We start from the raw sequence: 20,104 nt of genomic DNA on the forward strand, positions 1-20,104 counted from the left end.
TGCAACATCAATTTCTAGTACTGTATAGTTTTGATATAAGAATAGGGACAAGAATGTATATGACAGCTATTGTCAAATCCCTATCATTGCTGACAGACAGACATGGCAATGGATGGCCCTGTTGCCCTTATGAGCCATAGTGTTCCTTTTTCCTGCTTTTATTGAAAAAAAGAGCTTGTCTCTCATCTTTTGGAAGCAGAATAAGAGGCAAAAATCTGCTGTCATTTTCTGTTGTTTGTTTTATAAAGTCTGGTCTCGATTTCCTATATTTTTAACCAATGGATTAATAACTGCTAGTTTCACAAACATATTCTGGGAAAGAGAGATTCCAGATTGTTTTTGATCTACTGGAAAGGGATTGCTATTTTGTAAAAATTTAGAAATCCAGTTTTTTAGAAGAGAGGTAAAGGTAATGGTTCCCCTTGCACATATGTGCTAGTCGTTCCCGACTCTAGGGGGCGGTGCTCATCTCTGTTTCAAAGCCGAAGAGCCAGCGCTGTCCGAAGACGTCTCAATGGTTATGTGGCTGCATGACTAAATACCGAAGGCGCGTGGAACACTGTTACCTTCCCACCAAAGTGGTCCCTATTTTTCTACTTGCATTTTTACATGCTTTCGAACTGCTAGATTGGCAGTCATTTCATCACATTACTAACCCCTTTCTATATCGCCCCCTCCCCCCAAAAAACCTGTTTGCTAGAATTCCAAGAAAATCACTTAAACTGCTCATTTCAGGTAGCTGAAATACCTTCAGCACAAATCACATTTTTACTCGACTGATTATGGTTTTCAAAATAATGATGCAGCATATCCCAAAACAGCTATGGTGTAACAGTGGATCTTATGAACATAAAATTGCAATCCTATCTGACACTATAGCTTTTCTCTCATAGATGTCAGTAAATATAGAGTGTGGATTATTGTTCGTGTGACTTTTCCACTAAGAGAAAATAAGCAGCTTTCTTATTCATCCAGAAAAGCCCTCACATACAGAAATATAGCCCTTAACTGGTTTAACCCAGCACTTTTCTTCTCTTGTCACGCACAGACTTGGAGATTCTATGAAACTTCAGGATTAGCTTATTTGTATTTCATTGTTTTCTTTTCTAGCTGTAATCCGTTTAGCTATGGTATGCTGAGTTTATCTGATTAGCACCTAATGAGCCAAGCGAAACTGGAGAGAAAGTGGCGTTGCCGTCCTGCAACATAGGAGAAATCAAGTTTTAGTAACCTTGTTTCTCCTGAATACTTGAAATTCTTTAACTGTCTTTGCTAGCAATATCAAGTCTGGTTTCTTTTTGAGCTGTGCTACAGTGAGATGATCCCAACTGTTTGGGTAGAAGAATATCCTGAATTTGACATGTAAAGGAAATAGATTGGGATGAGGCGACAGACTATAAAACAATGCATTGCTCTATTCCAGGGGTGTCAAACTCGATTTCAATAAGGGCAGCATCAGGACTGTGTTTGAGTTGGGGAGGGGGCATGGTCAGCTTGAGGTCACTCGTGTCGGAGGCACCTGTGGTGGACCAAGCACTCTGCCAGCAAAAACAGATTCCTGAGCTCTGTTTTTGGCCTGCTTCTCTTTGCCAGCGAAAACGGAGCTCAGGGGACATGTGTGGCCCTCCCAGGCTCTTTTCAGCCGCAACGACCGCCTGCAGCCCTCTGCCAGCGAAAACGGAGGTTGGGGGCGCACACAGGCCTTGGGCACCCCTGCTCTATTCCTTTCCCCACCTGGCATTCTTCACCTGGATAACTATACAGTTTCAGCATGTGGTTCCATACAGCTGTTGGGTATTAGTTTAGAGAAGACAAATAGTAATTGTATCCACAAGTTTTGGAAAAATATATTTTCATTCCATTGCTGTCAGTCAATTGCAGTATGTAAGAGCAAGGCAGAAGAGTGTGAATATTTAATAGCTGAAGTTGAAATTTGTTTAAAACCACCCTAATCTTTATGGATGATCTGAGTCAGGATTGAAAACATAAAAGTTTGAATCACTGAAAACTACTCTTGGGAATTTGTTAACACAAAATGGATTTTGAGCTAGCAGATGCATATTGAAACTGAGTTGGCAACTGAAGGTACACAATAAAAATGGGGCTGTGCTATTGTCTAGCTAAATAAATCCTCGCTGCTTCACCCTTTGCAGTTTTAAAAAGTTAAAGCAATGAGCCTAAGCCGAAGGCTTCATTCCAGTAGATCTAATGGAACTTTTTTTTAGTGCAAAATGGTTTAGGATTGTTTATAGTAATTATTTTTTCCGGAACAACAAATAAATAAAACACTTATATTGTCTTTGTTGATATTTGTACAAGTTTCAAGTTTCAAGTTTTATTGAACTTGTATGCCGCCCTATTCCCCGAGGGGACTCAGGGCGGCTACAAATCAGAAGGAGCCATCTTAGAAGAGGTTGGGTAATACATGATATGAGAAGGAATGCCTCTTCTAAGATGGCTCCCTTTCTTATAAATACAGTAATTATCTACTGAAAGTAACAGGCTGATATTATAAGTAGTCTCTGTTCAGCAACCACAATTGAGATTGGCAACTTGGTCATTAAGTGAAATGGTTTACCATGACACTGCTTACAATTTTATTATGTAGTGGGCTTCAGTAGACAAAAACCAGACCAGCATAGCTGAAACAGCTTTCATTGTCTCAAAAATGAACTGAGGAACTGCAGGCAAATGCCTGTGATTTACACTCTAGGCCCAAAGGGCCTTAACCAATCATAGAACTAGAAAAAGCCCGCCCAAATATAAATGTTCTACATTCCCCTCCAAAACAGTTAGGGTCATGTAAAGGTTAGTTTCACTTTATTAATTAACACAACTTTATACATTCAATACATAACAATTTTACTTCAACTTTCCTTTGCTTTACAGGCCTGTAAAGTGAATGTCTTTAATGCAAGGATGAGTCATTATTTTTTCAACTCCATCATAGTTGCAAATTGTCACTAAAGAAGGCAGAGGCTAAGCAAGGGTTATCTGTATTGTAATGACCATAAAAGTGTAATGATATCCCCCTTCCCCTCTTTTTTGTCACTTCCTTTTCAGGTTTGCAGTGATGTGTGGCTACATGTCTCAGTTTGAAACTATACAAAACAAAATCAGGAATGGCTATCTTTTTAAGGTAAGTTTTGGGTAGTCTTCTTAAACTGCTTGCTACTGTTATAACTTAATTCACCCTGACAGTACTGAAGATTATGTGTAAAGTAAAACTAATTCTGCCTGGGAGGCACAGTTTACTGTCAGAGTTATGTTGATGAGTGTGTGTGTGTGTGTGTGTGTGTGTGTGTAATCTTCCAGATAACTTAAACTAGTTTTCAAACTGAAAATAATTCTTTTGGATTAGCTACAATATTTTCATCCTGCTCCCACCCTAAATGCGGAAGGAGCAGCTTGAGATCCTGCTAACCTGGAAGCCCAAAGTATGTGGTTCAATATGTTTGCCTTAGAAATATTCATTTGCTCCTGGTTCCGTGAATTCCAACTTCTGAGGGTGTCTCTGCTCACAACAGATTTAAAATGCTGTTCTCTTAAAATCAGCCCCATCTTACTCTGAGTTCAGTTAATTGAGCGAGGATCCCCGAAATGCATTCCAGTTTTATCATTTCTGTCTACATGTATCCTTGGGTTGTCATTAGAGATTTTTTAATGCATACATAACCTTAATGAACTCTAATATTTATGGAATACGTAAGCAAATAAGATGCCTAAATTTATTGTGGCAAAACAGCTGAAAACAGGAATGGCAGATCTTTGTTATGATTTTCTTTCTTACAGGAACATCTTGACAAAGCTATTGCACTTAAACCACAGGATCCCCTTTTGTATTATCTAACTGGAAGGTGGTGTTATGAAGTAAGTATCCCGTGATCCTTTTAAACATTTACTCATCAGAAGTTCATGAAGATTTTTTTATTTTTTTTGAAAAGGGCAAAAAAAAGGGAGGGCAGCTGAGTAATTTTAATAAAGTTTAGGACTGGATTAAAACTATACTTCACACTGGTAGAGAGATACACTTTAAAGTCCTAAAGGGTTTATGTCCAAAGTAATTTCACAACAGCCTCTTCCTAATTTAAGATGGAGAAACACTAACCCTAAGGTAGAGAAACAACTTTAGTTACTACAAATACCTGCTTTTATTTATTTTTTTCCTTCTGTTTAATAGTTGTTAGTTGTCCTAGGTTTAGGTTTATTGGATTTATATGCCGCTCTTCTCCCAAGGACTCAAGGCGGCGTACAACATAAAAGAAAACATATATTACAAAAATTAAAAGGGACATTAAATAAAGTATCCCCAAAAAAACTCCAATTGATATTTACAATAAAAAATTAAAAATTAAATTAAAATTAACAACCAAATTAATCCTATATTTTATTCTATTCAGGCCAGGCCAGCTTGCTGGAAAAGCCAACTTTTTAGGGTGTGTCTGAAGGACCGGAGGTCGGGGATTATGCGAAGCTCCGGGGGCAGCTCATTCCAGAGGGAAGGCGGTCCCACAGAGAAGGCTCTCCCCCCTGGGGGTTGCTAGCCGACACTGTCTGGCTGACAGTACCCTGAGAAGGCCAGCTCTGTGGGATCGCACTGGACAGTGGCAGTAGGTGGTCTCACAGGTACCCTGGGCCTAAGCCATGGAGCGCTTTAAAGGTCATAATAAGTACATTGAATCGCACCTGGAAGACAACCGGCAACCAGTGCATGCCGCCTAAAAGGGATGTAACATGAGAGCACCTAGGTACCCCCATGATAACCTGCGCAGCCGCATTCTGAACCAGTTGAAGCTTCCAGGTGCTCTTCAAGGGCAGCCCCGTGTAGAGAGCGTTATACCCTCCTGGGCCGGGATCACGGCAGCGGGGACAGTGACTCCTGCTGCCGCCACTGAGAAGTGAGTAGCTGCCTGCGCTGCACAGGAGAGCCACACTGCTCAGGAGACTCATCAGCGCCAATCTCAGGTCAGCACAAGCCGTGGTCCCCTTCGTGTTGGCTCAGGAAGGATCCTCAGCAGCCATCTCTGAATGCAGAGAGGGAAGAGTTCCAGAGCCCTGCAAAAGGCAAACCCTATACAGCGCAGGAGAGCTAGAGTTCTTCCGTCCCTGCACCCAACCAGCTGCTACTGCTGCTCCCCATTCCCTCCTTCCTGAGCCAACACGAAGGGGACTGCAGCTCGCACTGCCCTGAGTCTGGAGCTGAGGAGTCTCTTGTGCAGCGTGGCTCTCCTGCGCAGCACAGCCAGCTACTCACTTCTCAGTGGCGGCAGTGGAAGGAGTCGCTGTCCCTGCCGCCATGATCTTGGTCCAAGAGGGTATTTTGCTTGCATGTATGTGCAAGAGATAAGCACAAGAAAAGAGCTGGAGTTCTTCCCGACACTGAGTTGCCTGTGAAGGACGTGGAATCGCAAAAGCAGGCAAGAGGCTCGTGCCTTCTTGGGGCGGAGAGCAGATTGCGCGATTGGGTCAGTAGGAGCCGCAGGAGAGGGACCAAAGAGCCGCATGTGGCTCGCGAGCCGCGGTTTGCCGACCACTGGTCTAGCCTATTGAGAAGGATTAGGATGACATGATAGTTGTCTTCTGGTACTTCAGGGGCTATCACAAAAAAGAATGGGTCAAGCTAGTCTCCAAAGCACTTGTGGGGAGGACAAGAAACAGTGAATGGAAGCTTGTCAGAAAGAGATTTAGCCTGAAATTTAGGAGAAATGTCTTGTCAGTGAGAACAATTAAGTAGTGGAACAGCTTGCCTCCTGGAGATGTGGGTGCTCCATTGTAGGAGGTTTTCAAGAAAAAAAATTGGACAGCCATTTGTCCATAATGACATAAGCAGGAGGTTGGACTAGAAGACCTCCAAGATCCCTCTGAGTCCAATGATTCTGTGACTTCTAAGATGGCATGTTTAGTCTTGAGAAGGTTCAAAGGAGAACTTGATAGTACTTTGTATAAAAGGTTGTCATTTCATGTTCTGTAGTGTAAGTCATAGAATAATGGGTTTCAATTACAAAGGTAGATTTCAGCTGAGCATTAGAAATTTTTTTTCCAACAATAACATCAATTTAGCAGCAAAGCCAATTACCTAGAGGAGGGATAGAGTTCACTTGGTTGGATGTACAGTATTTGACATCAAGGCGCCAGAGCCACCTCTCTAGAATACTTCAATTTGGATTCCTTCACCAGAGGTTGACGTAATGGTCTACCTGGCCCCTTCCAACTCTTATAATATGACCTTTTTAAATTACAGTTATATCTCCTTCTTTTACAAATGCTTTAATTTTATTTTTAGAATATACTAGAATCAAGTAAAACAGGACCTTTGGGGAAAGAAGGATTATTAAGCAATATAGACCAAATTCACATCCAAACCAAAATGTAAAACTGAAATCCTCTATATCAGTTTTTATTAATTTTTGCAAGAAAATGTATATTGCCCCAGACAGTTCCTTTATTTTGCAACTCAGCTGCAAGTCTTAGAAGCTGATTTCAGATTCCACATGGAAAAACTAGAAGACTATGTGCTTCAGTATCACAGATGAAACTTGTTTGTCAGCCATCAATTTGTGGTATTCCCAGTGTGTGTGCATGCATGCTTGCCAATATGCACATAAAAATGTGAATGGTTTCTAGTAAATTACAGAAACAGTGTTTCCCTTTATTTTACTTTTCCAACAATCTATATATGCTTCAGCAGGATTGAATGACCTTAATGGTGTTCTTCAAAGATCTCTGATTTTCCAAGAGTTCTTCAGTACATTGACATGCTATTGTCCTGTCCTTGAGTTAGCAGAAAGTATACCAACATCTCAATTGCATGCCCATGCTGCCTGAAGGCCCATTCCTCTTCAGTGGCAAAGTCAGAGTCTGATGCTGTCCTAACAGTTTTAAAGTAGGGCAGCTCACAGCAATTGGCTGACCTCTTGAGTTGCATTTGTCCTTCAATCCAGTGTGTTTTTAATGTGAGGTGGAACCTGCCTGGAGTACAATGATTGCCGTGGTGGGTTCATACTGGTTTGGTTGAACCGGTAGTGGTTTGGTGGCCTGGGTCACTGGAACCGACAGCTACCCAGATCTGCCACGCCCCAAACTGGTTCCCTGGGCAGCACCATTGGTGCCACCATCTTGTTTTTAAGTTCTGCGCATGTGCATGCGTGTGTAGTGCACACCTGAGCGAACTGGCAGTAGTGCCTGCCAGAACACACTCCTGTATGACTGGTACCTGGAATGGAGATTTTTACGCACTTTCAAATTGCTGGAATTACACATTGCTTTCATTGAGGTTCTCCATTGTACAGAAATATCCAGGCTGCTTATGTCTACCATTCTTCTGGAAGAGCCCTCTAGCCATGTCCAAAATGAAGAAAAGAGAAGCCGATAGGTCACAATCATGATGGGTGAAGTGTGAAGAAGTCATATCTGTTTCTTTCTGTGCCCTTCTATTCTGTGTTTAGTCTGTTGCCCCAACTATTTTAAATAGCGTTCTTTCAGAAGAGCGGTAGCCATGCATACCCTGACAGGTAAAAAAAAAGCATTATAAGGAAAATGCAAAGGGAATCAAGAGTGGTCCTTTGCATTCTATTCCTTTGTTAACACCTTATGCGGGATGGAGTAAAGGGAAATTACGTAATGCAAGGAAATGTCAACGTTGGCAGGAAGTGGTCAGGTCAGATTTATCCTAGATGCCAGTGGCTCCTCTTTGAGACTGAAAGATGAAACAGGCAGCATTCTTGTCAGTTTCACTGTGTCTCATCTATATCCCAAATCAGTAATTGCTGCAGGATAATGTCAGCAAGAGTAGCCTAATAAGTACAGAAAATTGCACTGGAGTAGGCAGAACAAGAGACACACATACACACATTAAAAAGGGCAATCATGTAAAATGTCTTGCAATTCAAAACAGCAGAAATATACTCATTTGTAACATAAACAGTAGTAAACAGTTGGCAGAATTCTCTCTGAAGGAATGAATGGATTTGCCCATTTAAATCAACCAAGACAATGGTCTTTTATTTTGGTTTATAAATGACATATTTTTCAAAAGAAGGCTAATTATGTTTAAAAACAGATCTAACACTCTTCACTGCTAAACCTGTGTTTATAACAACTATGCCTGTTGTATAATGCCTCTGCAGGCCAGGTGCATTGACGAAGGTAGAGGTTTTGATCTTTTTAGCAGCCTAAGTCAAAATAGGTATAGAAGGTTGTAGCCAGCAACTTCTGGGCAGGAACATACCACCGCAGCCTTAAGAAGCAAGTAGGTATTTGGCATATGCCAACCTCTGAATACATCATCACCAACATAATCACCCAGCCATCACAGATTATACAACAATATGTGTGTTGGAAGAATGGAGAAACCAATATTTCAATATTAGAATATACTTTAAGCTGCCTATAGTAAGCAGAGCCTGAAATGAAAGCAATATCAAGACGATTTGTTTTCAGAAATCTGCTAACAAGGCCTATGTGTGCCATGGTTAGCTGGATATAAGAATAATACTCAAAAGGACTTAGAAGAGTACATAGAATACGAGCTGCAGGTAGTCCTCCACTTACAACCGTTCATTTAACAACTTTCAAAGTTAACACTGAAAAAAGCGACCAGTGCTTGCCCTTATAACCATCACAGTGTTCTCATGATCCTGATATTTGCAACCTTCCCAGGGGATTTCCAACAGGCAAAGTCAATTGGGAAAACTGGATTCGCTGAACAACTTTGTGATTTGTTTAACAACCAATGGCAAAAAAGACAGTAAAATTGGGCATGATTCAATTAATGACTGCTTGTCTTAGGGATGAAAGTTCCAGCTCCAGTTGTGATCATAAGGCATCTGTACAAAGAGTAAAAGTCTGTTAAAAGTTTTAACTCTTTTGGTAGTGAGTTTGACCACACTTTTTTTTACAAAGGTATTGTGAGAAAGGGCTCGGTTTTACATGGTTTCCATCCTTTTGCAAATTATTCCAAAAACTACATAAAATATGTATTCATGATGCAGCCTATTCTTCTAGTGAGAATACAATCAGACTTGTTCTGAGAAGTTTTGGGGTCCTTCCTTATCTTAGTCCAAAACTCCAAAGGCATACATAGTAATATATAAATAAGTCAGTAGTCAAGTATTTGAACTCTCCTAGAGTTTAAATGCAACCATGAAATCTTCTTAGTGCAGCCCCAGTGGCCCATTTTGACTCTAAAGAAAATACAACAGTGCGATAATTTAAAAAATGGGCAGAATGCTTTTCTGTCAGTTGCAAGTAGAAAAAAATGAACAGTAAAGAATCTATTCCCAAATAGGCTTAAAATACTTTTTAAAATAAGGGTGAAATGTAAGGTCCAGCAAAATTAATAAAAAACGTATCACAGAGATCAGTGGTCCCTAAGTTGAAACTGGACCAGGAACTAGTTTCATGGAAGACAATTATTTCACAGACTGGGGGGCGGGAGGGCAGAGCAGGAGAAGCATGGAACCTAGATCCCTCACATGTTGTTGTGGCCCACCAGCGGCCAGTAGAGCTGGCAGCAGAGTTGGAGGCTAGGGAGGAACATGGGCCAGTTCTGGAGTCTGGGGAAGGCTCGGACGAGGTCTCTGCATTGGAGGCAGAGAGGGGGCCAAGACCATCTGGTAGTTATTTGTGGCCTCCGGAGCCTGACATTAGTGAGGCAGAAGAACAGTGGGAGCCTGTTCCCAGTGCACATGTGCAGAGCTGCCAGAGGGCAAGAACAATTAAGAAAACAGGATTGACTCAGGAGTAAGACTTGGAGATGATTGGCCCCTCCTATAAGACATAAAAGAGGAGCGAACGGAACATGAGCTTTTGCAGGAAGCAATTAGTTCATCTGGTCAGTTCAAGCTTTGAAAATTTCTGTTTGACTCTGTGCTAAGTTTGGCCTTGCTCTGCATTTGACAATTGGGTTTCAGGCAGCATTCCAAGGAAGATAAGGTGGGTGTTTATCAACATTCCCCTGAAAGCCGTGAGGACTGTGAATGACCATAATTCACAGCCATATAAATAAAAGAGGGCTTTTGGAACTAAGATTGTGATTTATGCTTTCTCAGGAAGCCTAGGTCAGAACACATGTAGTTTACAGCAGAGTTCGCGCTGCTATAAGAATCTAATGCTTGTTGATCTGAGGTGGAGCTGAGACAGGGATGCTAGTGCAGGGGAGTGACTGCAAATACAGAAGAAGCATCACTTGCTTACCCGCGGTTCACCTCCAGTAGTGCACCCCGGTTTCTAACAGGCCACAGATCAATACCTGATAGAGATATTTTACAATTACACTTGCCATGATATCTAAAAACACACTAAATGATATTTTTTTTCTTCACCTTTCCCTTCTTCTTGTTGGGGTTTCCAAAGATCGCTCAGTTGTCTTGGATTGAGAAAAAAGTAGCTGCTGCTCTTTTTGGGACTCCGCCAACTTCAACAATACATGAAGCTTTGCAGAATTTTTTGAAGGTAAATAAAATATTCTCTCTTCTCTCTGGCTGCCAACTGGCTGGCATTCAAGAAATTTGTTCAACAAATTGTTCTCAGGAGCTATAAAGTCAGCGCTCATCAAAAGATTTTTCAGACAATATCTTTAGAAGGGTGACCATTCCTGTTCACCTAAGCTGAATTTCAAGATTTGCTACGTTGCTCTTTTTTTTTCTTTTTTCTTTTGCAATTAAATATTCAGCTCTTTGAATTCTATCCATAGAGTTGTTTATGAGCATTTCCTGTGGGAATAGCTCCTGTTGTCATCTTTTGACTAGTTAAACACAGGAAGTTTGTATGAGCAATTTAATAATTGCTGCTTAGCACAAATGCCTTAAAGAGATTAGAGCTTTCATCCCCCTCTCTTCTGCTTTCCCGCCTCTTTTTTTCTCTTTGTTACTTCATTTAGGGGGAGGGGAGTGTCTTGACTTTAATCCTTAGTGCTAGTTAAGAAGCAGAAACAATGGATCAAGTCTAGATTTCAGACAGTTTCCCTGTTCTTGTCTCCCTCAGATCCCTTACTGAAAGTATAAATAGTCCAGCAGCCTCTGTTGAATGACTTTGATAAGAAAGGATATGAAGATCATGGGACAAGAATAGGCCTTGCAAAATGATTTTGCCTGTTCCTCCCTGAGATCCTTCCTTCCACCTCCCACCACTCTACAAGCTGTACTATTTCAACAGTTGGTAGAAACCGAGCAGATATTAAGTTTATTTTTGTTCACTGAATTGGCTGTAATGGTTCAGTGGTAGGTGAGCTGCTGGCTAACAGTGTCAAACTTGTGGCGTCTATATGGTACCTACATGATTGAAATGTCTAGTTTTTGCTTGTCCCAGGTACAGTCTTTGTGTGTTGCTGGCTTCATTCTTGGATGAACCGCAACCTTACTCTTACTGGCTAACTTTTGGGAAGATTTATTTGCTTTGTAAGAATCATGTCATTGATGGAGAATTGGCACCTGAGGCTTTGATGCTCAGGATTGGTGCCATACCTCTATGATCCCTTGTCCTGCTGAGTAGCTGAGGTTATTGACTTCTTTGGGGCATCATGAATCACCTAAATTCTGTTGGTTTTCAACATAGCAACTCTTCCAAAGCTTAGGAGCAAGTTAATTCTCAATGATGAGAACTCATTTTCTAAGATTCTTGCCAAAACACCCCACTTGGACCAAACAATGGCTTTTATCAATACCTTTTAACATTTTTCCCTATAAAAACAGAGACAGCAAAGTAACAATAGGCATGAAAGCACAGTACTAGCTGCCTGTCAATATGTATTGTTAGCATTAGCAATTCAAGGAGAGGCCCAGAAATGGCAGATTGGTATTGTGAAGACATTGAGCAGTACAAAATATTTTGAAGGTTTGGGGCATGAAAACAATAATTAAATGGAAATATGCCTAGTATTGCTATGGCATTCTCATCTTTCTATCTTTTGCCCTTATACTCAGGCTGAAGAAATACATCCCAGATATTCTAAAAGCAACTATCTGTATTTGACAAAGGTATGGGGCATTGCGGTCTTTCTATACTTTAATTTCTTTTCTCATGTTTGATTTTGAATGCAAAACAAATTCCTGGTCACTAAATACATGTTATATTTTTTTTCCTTGTCCTTTCTTTCTACCTAAGTGCTACAAAGATCTGGGCCAGAGGAACAATGCCCTGAGTTGCTGTGAAACAGCATTGTCCATTCTGCCAGTCACCAAAGAGGTAGGTCTGAAGGTTGTGCATTCATCTACTGATGAAGGAGGAACAATGAAGACTCCTACAGCTACTTTCCCCACTACATCAGAAGACGTTGTCTGTCTTCAGCAGCTCTGATTAATTTCAGTCAAGATGCAGAGAAGAAATTCTTGGTAAACTGAATTCTTTAACACTATAGAGGAAGATCTAGAAATGAAAGGAAGGGAAATAATGTGTTCAAAGTCTTGCAAAATAAGGCATAAGAAAACAAAAGAACATCTGATGTCCGTGATTGCAATGTTGAAAATGTGTAAAATCCGATATTATAAAATTATACTTAAGTAGATGATACGATCATAAAGCTAATGTGTAATTTGATTATGAACTGGACAATTTGCAGTGCAGCTGGTGACACTGATTTATGTGGTCTAATTTTGAAATTATTACTGTCTGGTTTAGAAATTACTCTGCGGGATTAAATGGTTAATTAACCCTATTAGGCCCACTGATTCACCATGCTTTAAAATGACTTTAAAAATGGAGAGATAAGGAATCATAGAAATTATATCTCATTGTGATTTAGTTATCTAATACTTTTAACTAGGCAATACATGCAATATAACCTTTGTACAATGAAGATAGAGGTTCGGAATGAATACTATAAATTCCTTTCCAGCATTGATATGTTATTGCTTAGCTATTTTTATTGTCTATCTGCAACTATCTATCCAGCTTACACTTGAAGACATGAAGCTTTAATACTGGCCTCCAATATAAATAATACTTAGTGTTCAGCTGTCCTTGGGAAATGGCAACACTTGAGTCTCAACTGATTCTAAAGCTAAGCAACATCATTTTTGTTTAAGACTTGGATAGGAGAAATCCAGGGGTCCCAGCATAATAAATTAGACTGGGAAAATGTATCTCTGAAATCAGCAGTGACAATTGATATCCATATTGTTGCCAAGAAAACCACTTGGCTGCCTCTGTAAGTCATTAGGAATTAAACTCAACTTGAAGAAAACTACCTTAATGACAACATGTTGTTCTCCTGCTTATTTCTAGCAAGTACAGTGCCAAGTTCTCTGATACTTCCCAACAGACAGATAAATCCCAATATTGACATTTTTGACACTTGCAGCAAACAGAGATCATATGCTTATAAAGGTAAAGGTTCCCCTTGCACATATGTGCTAGTCGTTCCCGACTCTAGGTGGCGATGCTCATCTCCATTTCAAAGCCGAAGAGCCAGCGCTGTCCAAAGACATCTGGGGTCATGTGGCCAGCATGACTAAATGCCGAAGGCGCATGGAATGCTTTTACCTTCCCACCAAAGGTGGTCCCTATTTTTCTACTTACATTTTTACATGCTTTCAAACTGGTAGGTTGGCAGAAGCTAGGTTGGCAGAAGCTGGGCAGAAGTAATGGGAGCTCACTCTGTTATGCGGCGCTAGGGATTCAAACCGCTAAACTGCCGACCTTTCTGATCAACAAGCTCAGCATCTTAGCCACTGAGCCACTGCATCTTGTTTATTATGTTTTTACATAAATGCTTATTTTTATTTTAAAGTAGTGTTTTTGTTGTTTGTTGAATTCGTTAAATTTGTTGTTCATTCAATTCAATCATTTCTGACTCTTCATTTTGCCAGGATTAGTTTCCGGTAATTTTTTAAAAAGTTATTGTAAGTTCATGCTTGTGTCACAAGTGATAGTATCTGACTCTCTTGTTTTTTTGTTAGTTCCTTTCCTTTTATTTATATTTATATTTTAAAAATCATAAAGTAAATTTATGATTTAAATCAAAAGAAAAAGGAAAGAAAAAATAGAGAGAGAGAGAGAAATCCCTAAAGCTAAGAAATACAACTTTTGGCCTTTCAACAAATAGTTACAGTTTTATAGTCCTTCCCTCCTCTTAGATATTGTATGTCCCTTAGCCTTTTACTTAATGTATCTTTTTCTTAACCTTCAACCCCATAAGTCATTGTGTCTTTCCTTTCTTCTTTCAACAAAAAATGTTTCCAGACTTTTTGCAGACAAGAAAATTGTTATTTTTACCCGACCAGACAGGTCAATGTTGCCATTTCTGTGAATTCTGACATTTTCACAACCTATTTTTCTACTGTGAAGGTTTTGTTCTTCTTGCATCAAATAATCTTGCTGCAGTGACAATATACAAAATCAATCTACCATGAATATTTTTCTAATTCACTGCCCATAAGTCCTAAGAAAAAGAATTCTGGGTTCTTTGCAATATCATGATTTAAAATTTATTGCATCATTATATGAATTGGTATCCAAAATCTCTTAGCTTTCTCACAAGTCTACCACACATAGTTCCTGTTTTTTGTCATCTTTTTCATTTGCCTTTCAATTTTCCAGGTATAAAGGTCTTCTCAAATAATTTTTGCCTTCAGATTATGCATCTAAAATATCTAAAATACTTAAGCTTTACTTTTATTATCAATGTTTCTAATGAGGACGTTTTACTTCAATGATTTTTTATATTGATGATTTGTTCTGCTTGTAGGGCAACATATTTTAGTAATAGTCTCCAGCACCACAATTCAAGGGTACCAATTCTTCTTAGTTCTGATGGTCTAACTTTTATGGCTGTATGTTTCAGCTGGGAAAATCATGGCCTTGACAATTCATATTTTTTATTGCCATATATTTATGGTAGTCCTCAACTTACAATAGTTCATTTAATGACCGTTCAAAGTTAGGATGACACAGAAAAAACTGACTCGTCACCATTTTTCATGTTTATAAGCATTTCGGCATCCCTATGGTCACACGATCAAAATTCAGAAGCTTGGCTGCTGACTCTATTTATGGCAGTTGCAGTGTCCTGGAGTCATGTGATTACCTTTTATGACCTTTTATGACAAGCAAAATCAATGTGAAAGCCAGATTCACTTTACAACTGTGTGACTAACTTAACAACTGCAGTGATTCACTTAACAACTGTGGCCAGAAAGGTGGCAAAATGGGGCAAAATTCACTTAACAAAAGTTTTGCTTGGCAACAGAAATTTTGGGCTCAATTGTAGTCGTAAGTGGAGGACTAGCTGCATAGTGTGAGTTCTCTGAATATTTTGTCAAAATCTATCATTGACTTTACCACAGAAAGCAGATGTCTCTTTATTGCATGGCTTTCCTCACCAATTCTATGCATTTTTGAGCCTAGGAAGATAAAATCTTCAGCTTTCCTTTGTTTTACAGACCTGTAAAGGTTGAAAATTCAAATATCGGTCACTAAATTACTGTAGTTTGTCCTTATTGTAACCGTGATGGGTTGCTAATTATGCTGCCATTAAATGAGGACTACTTGTATACATAAATATCTTAACATGAATGTCTTGTTTTCAACTACACTATGAGCATATTTGTGGTGATACAATTACAGGATCTAAACCAGGTAGAAAATGGCTTTGTACAAATAATGTTTTGCTTAACTTAACACAATTTCATTTCCAAAAGCCACCCAGCTTTGTGGGAGCTGAACTTGAAGTTCAAAAATAACAAAACGGTCAGAGGTGCAAAACAGCTGTAAAACCAACAAAGCTGCGGTCCCTCAGAGCAGGGGTCTCCAACCTTGGAAACTTTAAGCCTGGCGGACTTCCAACACCTAGAATTCCCCAGCTGCCTGGGGAATTGTGGGAGTTGAAGTCCGCCAGGCTTAAAGCTGCCAAGGTTGGAGACCCCTGCCTCAGAGTATCTGTGTTTAACAGCAACAAAGGAGAGGGAGAAAATGCAAATTAGACACTTCAAGCCTCAGGAATGTTGGCTTCGCTGAAATACCTCCAAAGGTAACTGTTGGAAGAGGAAAACCTTTAATTATAAGCCTTTAGAATTGTAGATAACCCTTCATTACACTTCTTTAGAAGGAAATTGGAAAGGGAAAAGGAGAAGTATAAAAGTAGGGTCTTCTCCCTTTCCCCTACTTTGTTTTTGTACTGCATTTGGAAGAAGAATGAACCACTAATCCTTTCTGCACTATTAACACTGAACATAATCTCTTGTTTTGATGCAGAAATTGGTGCTGGCTTCAAGCAGCTCTGGGTGGTTCTTAAGGCATAATTACATAAGCTTAATTCTTTTTTTTCCCCTTCCTTTTTAGGATCAAGAAGCTGAGAAAATTTTAGAAAATTTACTTCCATCTTTGAAGCTTTAATGATGACACAAAACACCATTTAGGTTCTGTGAAAAAATGCAGAAGATTCAAGTCCCTGTTCTGGAAGAAGCATTCTGTTGAATTCAGAAGGATTTCAGTCCATTTTAAAGTTAGGATTTGAGGGAATGGGGAGGAATTTAAATTTTTAATTATGGTGGTTCAGAGACAAATGAGTGGACTGACTTCTCTAAGCCTATAATTTTTGTATTTCAGGGGCTGCAATAATAACAGACTATGTGCAATATTATCAGTTCAACAGGACAGTCTTGCGTTCTGTCCATGCAATCACATTAAGGTGGGTTTTCTGAGGCCATGTGGACCATTGTATGGGGCTGCTGTTTTGTGTGAAAAAATGCAGAAGAGCGAAACCCTCTGTCCTTTTCCTCTGACAGTACCCTTCTCTAAGCGGAAGATAAAGCAATTCACTCAGGATATGGCTTTATGTTTGCAACATCAAGCAGGACAACAGTTCTTTTATTTCCTTTAATTCCTTTTATTTTCTTAATATTTATCTCCAACAAACAGGTCAGGATTCTTAATCAATGGAACCAATGATCTTAACCCAGGAAAATCAACCATCTTTTCTTTTTCTCATATTTTTAATGCTTGGAAACAATGAATTTAGCATTTAAAATACTAATTTTAACTTGTTGGGACTCTCCAAAATGTGAAATCCACTGCTGGCAATGGATATATTTGTAGTTACTGAATGATGGGCACAATTTTGCTGAGAATGATTAGCTAGTTGGGTTTATGCCTGAATGCAAATGTATGTAGCTGAGTTTTTCTGCTGAAGAGACATGGGAGATATTATATTATGTATTTTTTTCTCTTGAAAAATATCATTTTTGTGGGGAAATTATACTTTGTGGATCTTTGACTCTTAAATTGAAAAAAAAAATAAAGACATGGTGAATTTGTCATATTTTGACATTTCTGAGCACCCAAATATTTTGGCATTTCCTTCATCTGGCTAATATTTCTCCTTGGAGATTCTGGCTCTGCTACAGAGGGGGAGGAAAAGAGAGAATGGATTCTGGCTAGCACACATTTCAAAGTACAGGCTGTAGATATTGTTTGAGCCCCCTGAAGAAGGAAACAGCTGACTCTCCTCCATCTTTTTTGCCAAACCAACTGCCATTCACATCCAAGCTCAAAAGAGCAAGCCAAAATGTAATCTTAAACTTGTGAGACAGACGTAAGTGATTTTAGTCCATGATGCTGTGGCCAATTAGACAGACAGACCATTCAACTGTGAAATAGAAGAGTCCATGGCCAAGGAGAAAAAAATGCCAAGGAAAATGTAATTCCTGAATAGCACTTATATAAAGTTTTAAACATTACCTATTTACTTTGTTAGAAGTCTCTTACAGTGTTTGATTGTGTTGTTCTGTAGTTTTTACCTCTCCAAATTATAAGGGGCAAAACCTTTCAGACAATGGTACTTTTGTATTTACCATCCAATACTGCAGAAGAAAGAGGTTGCATGACATCAGTCAAGAGAAAGCTTTCTGACACATAAGTGGTTGTTAGATAGATAGGTTGACAATACTATACAAAAATAAATAAATTCAGAAATCCATTTAGGACACGGAATGGGAATAATACGATGCTTCGGGATAGGAGGAAAGCATGGCAAAATGGCCATCTGGATTATTCCACTATGTTCTAATGTCTACCTACGCTAAAAAAATACCCCGAGATGGCAAAGTTAGGATGCTGCTGCTGAATTATTTGTCCTATCACATATGTTTTATATAAATTTAGGGTGTTTTCAAATGTAGAATGTACTATCCAAGAGACAGGGCTCCAAAGAGTGTGGGTTCCAATTTCTTAATACACTCTCATCACCAGAGGCTAACTCCTTCTGACATCAGATGTTCTTAAATTGGATAGAAGATAAAGCAGCATGGTAGAGGTTGGTCAAAGTGTGATGAAGGCCAAGCTTTGCTCCAGTTCTCCTCCATGATTTAACTCCATTTGTTGCAGTAATCTATCTGTGTCACAGCAATATTTCCACCTTGCTAGATGAGAGATTGAGAAACTTCATTTCAGCAAAGTCCAGCTCTTCTTCTTTCTCCATCTCTCCAACGAGAAGAGGGGGGAGAGAGTGATCTCCCTGTGGAACATGTAAATATTCAGAAATTTATGAATGATGTGTATAATTAGCTGCATGTCAAAAGTCTTTTCAGAAAAAGAGGCAATAAAAGGAACTGAAGCTTATAACTTGCAATATTTACACTTGGTGCAAAGCAGGCTGTATTAAATCTGAATTTTGTGCTTTTAATGAACCTTTGGCAAAGAAAAGTTACATGACACGAATGCAATCTGCTCTGTCAGATATACAAAAACATGTATTAATGCAACAATTCTCAGTTTGGCAAGATGCACTCAGAAGTTACGGACGATTATTTTAATTTTGCAGTGATAGAATATTTTTTTAATTGCCAGTCTCTTTAGGCTGCTTATAAAGTTAGATAATCAAAAGAGTAGAATTCTAATATGAAAATATGCAGTAGATTGTGTGGCCATCACACAAGAATAATTTAAGCACCTTCATTTTTCATTCCTACGTCTATAATTGATGCACATGCATTTTGCATTGCGATATAAGACTATTGCTATTAAGAACTTGCAGTCCTTCAGCTGACTTACAACCTCAGGTATGTATCCTTCAACTCGGAAACAGAGTAGGAGTAGTGGAAGAGATGGTTTAGCTATAGGGGCAAACTCATACAGTGCCCAGTGTACCCTGTCTTTCTATGAAGCTGAAAATTTGTCTCAAATTCTTTTCAGTGGGGAGGGAAGCAAATATTCTGCCCATCTAAAACCCTGCAGAAAACAATAATTGGCCAAGTTACTGGATTGCTTCAAGGATCTTTTCTGTCATTTTTTTATCTTCATAATAAAACCAACTGCCCTCCCAAGAAAATAATCAAAACAAATAAATGCTAAATTTCCTTTCTGATGCTGCCTCTCTGTTCCAGTCTTCCACTGTTTTTCCTCCCCTCTAATCTGCTTCTTAATCAGTACCGCTGGAACGTACCATTCAAAAAGGATCAAAGAGAATTGAGGCCCACCCAAAAGCACAAGACTGCTGAAATTATGTCATAACCCAGTTCAGAAAATCTGGCAGAAGTGACATCCCTGGGAAGTGCTCAAGTCATTTGGACAGGGCAACATTACAAAGAGTCCCTTATATTGTGGAGACGATTTCACACTGAAGTGGTTTCAGGCCTTGCTAGTCCCAATCAACACAGAAACTAAGGTAGCTGTTTGCTAATACTTCAGTCTCAAGGACATTTTCAATAGTACTCCAGCCAAAGGATCAAACCTCCTTATTTTTTCCTGTGTATCAGTGAATGCCTTCCCTCCCTGCACTCTCAATTACAGCAGCATTTGTGTTTGCAGAAAAGCCAGGCCAAGCAATACAGATGGTTTCCATTACAGCACAAAACAGAAACATGTGAAACCTCATGAACAACTTGCCAGTTCATTTCACTCCAGGGAAGCCTGACTGATTACTTGTGACAAGTAATTCCTGCCATTATATATTGCCATTAGAAAAGATGGATGGATGGATGATGGATAAAGTAAAGCACTTGCTATAGGTTCTCTCCCTATTCATTAATACAAATATTGCATCAAGATCCTATTAATATTATTAGTGCCTCTACCTTCCAATGCATTTCTGAGTACAATTCAAGGTGCTATGTTGTGGTGACCCCCACAACTAACAAAGCCCCCATGGGGAATGGGATTGTCTCATCTCTAG

The 20,104-nt window shown here is 39.4% G+C and overlaps 1 protein-coding gene across 2 annotated transcripts in view; it reads left to right on the plus strand.

The window, feature by feature from the left end:
- Positions 1-17,672, plus strand: part of RMDN2 (regulator of microtubule dynamics 2) — a 34,647-nt gene extending 16,975 nt beyond the window's left edge. For both annotated transcript variants that reach the window (XM_087717966.1, XM_087717967.1), the window contains exons 6-11: positions 3,064-3,139; positions 3,793-3,870; positions 10,354-10,452; positions 11,922-11,975; positions 12,103-12,183; positions 16,276-17,672. In XM_087717966.1, the coding sequence (XP_087574092.1) occupies positions 3,064-3,139; positions 3,793-3,870; positions 10,354-10,452; positions 11,922-11,975; positions 12,103-12,183; positions 16,276-16,329 (442 nt within the window). In that variant the 3' untranslated portion in view covers positions 16,330-17,672. The remainder of the gene's footprint in view (positions 1-3,063; positions 3,140-3,792; positions 3,871-10,353; positions 10,453-11,921; positions 11,976-12,102; positions 12,184-16,275) is intronic.
- Positions 17,673-20,104: the final 2,432 nt, after the last annotated feature.

This window comes from Thamnophis sirtalis, unplaced genomic scaffold (assembly GCF_051295495.1).
Source record: "Thamnophis sirtalis isolate CommonGarterSnake01/CBP01778 unplaced genomic scaffold, rThaSir2_p1.2 scaffold_6, whole genome shotgun sequence".
NCBI lineage: Eukaryota > Metazoa > Chordata > Lepidosauria > Squamata > Natricidae > Thamnophis > Thamnophis sirtalis.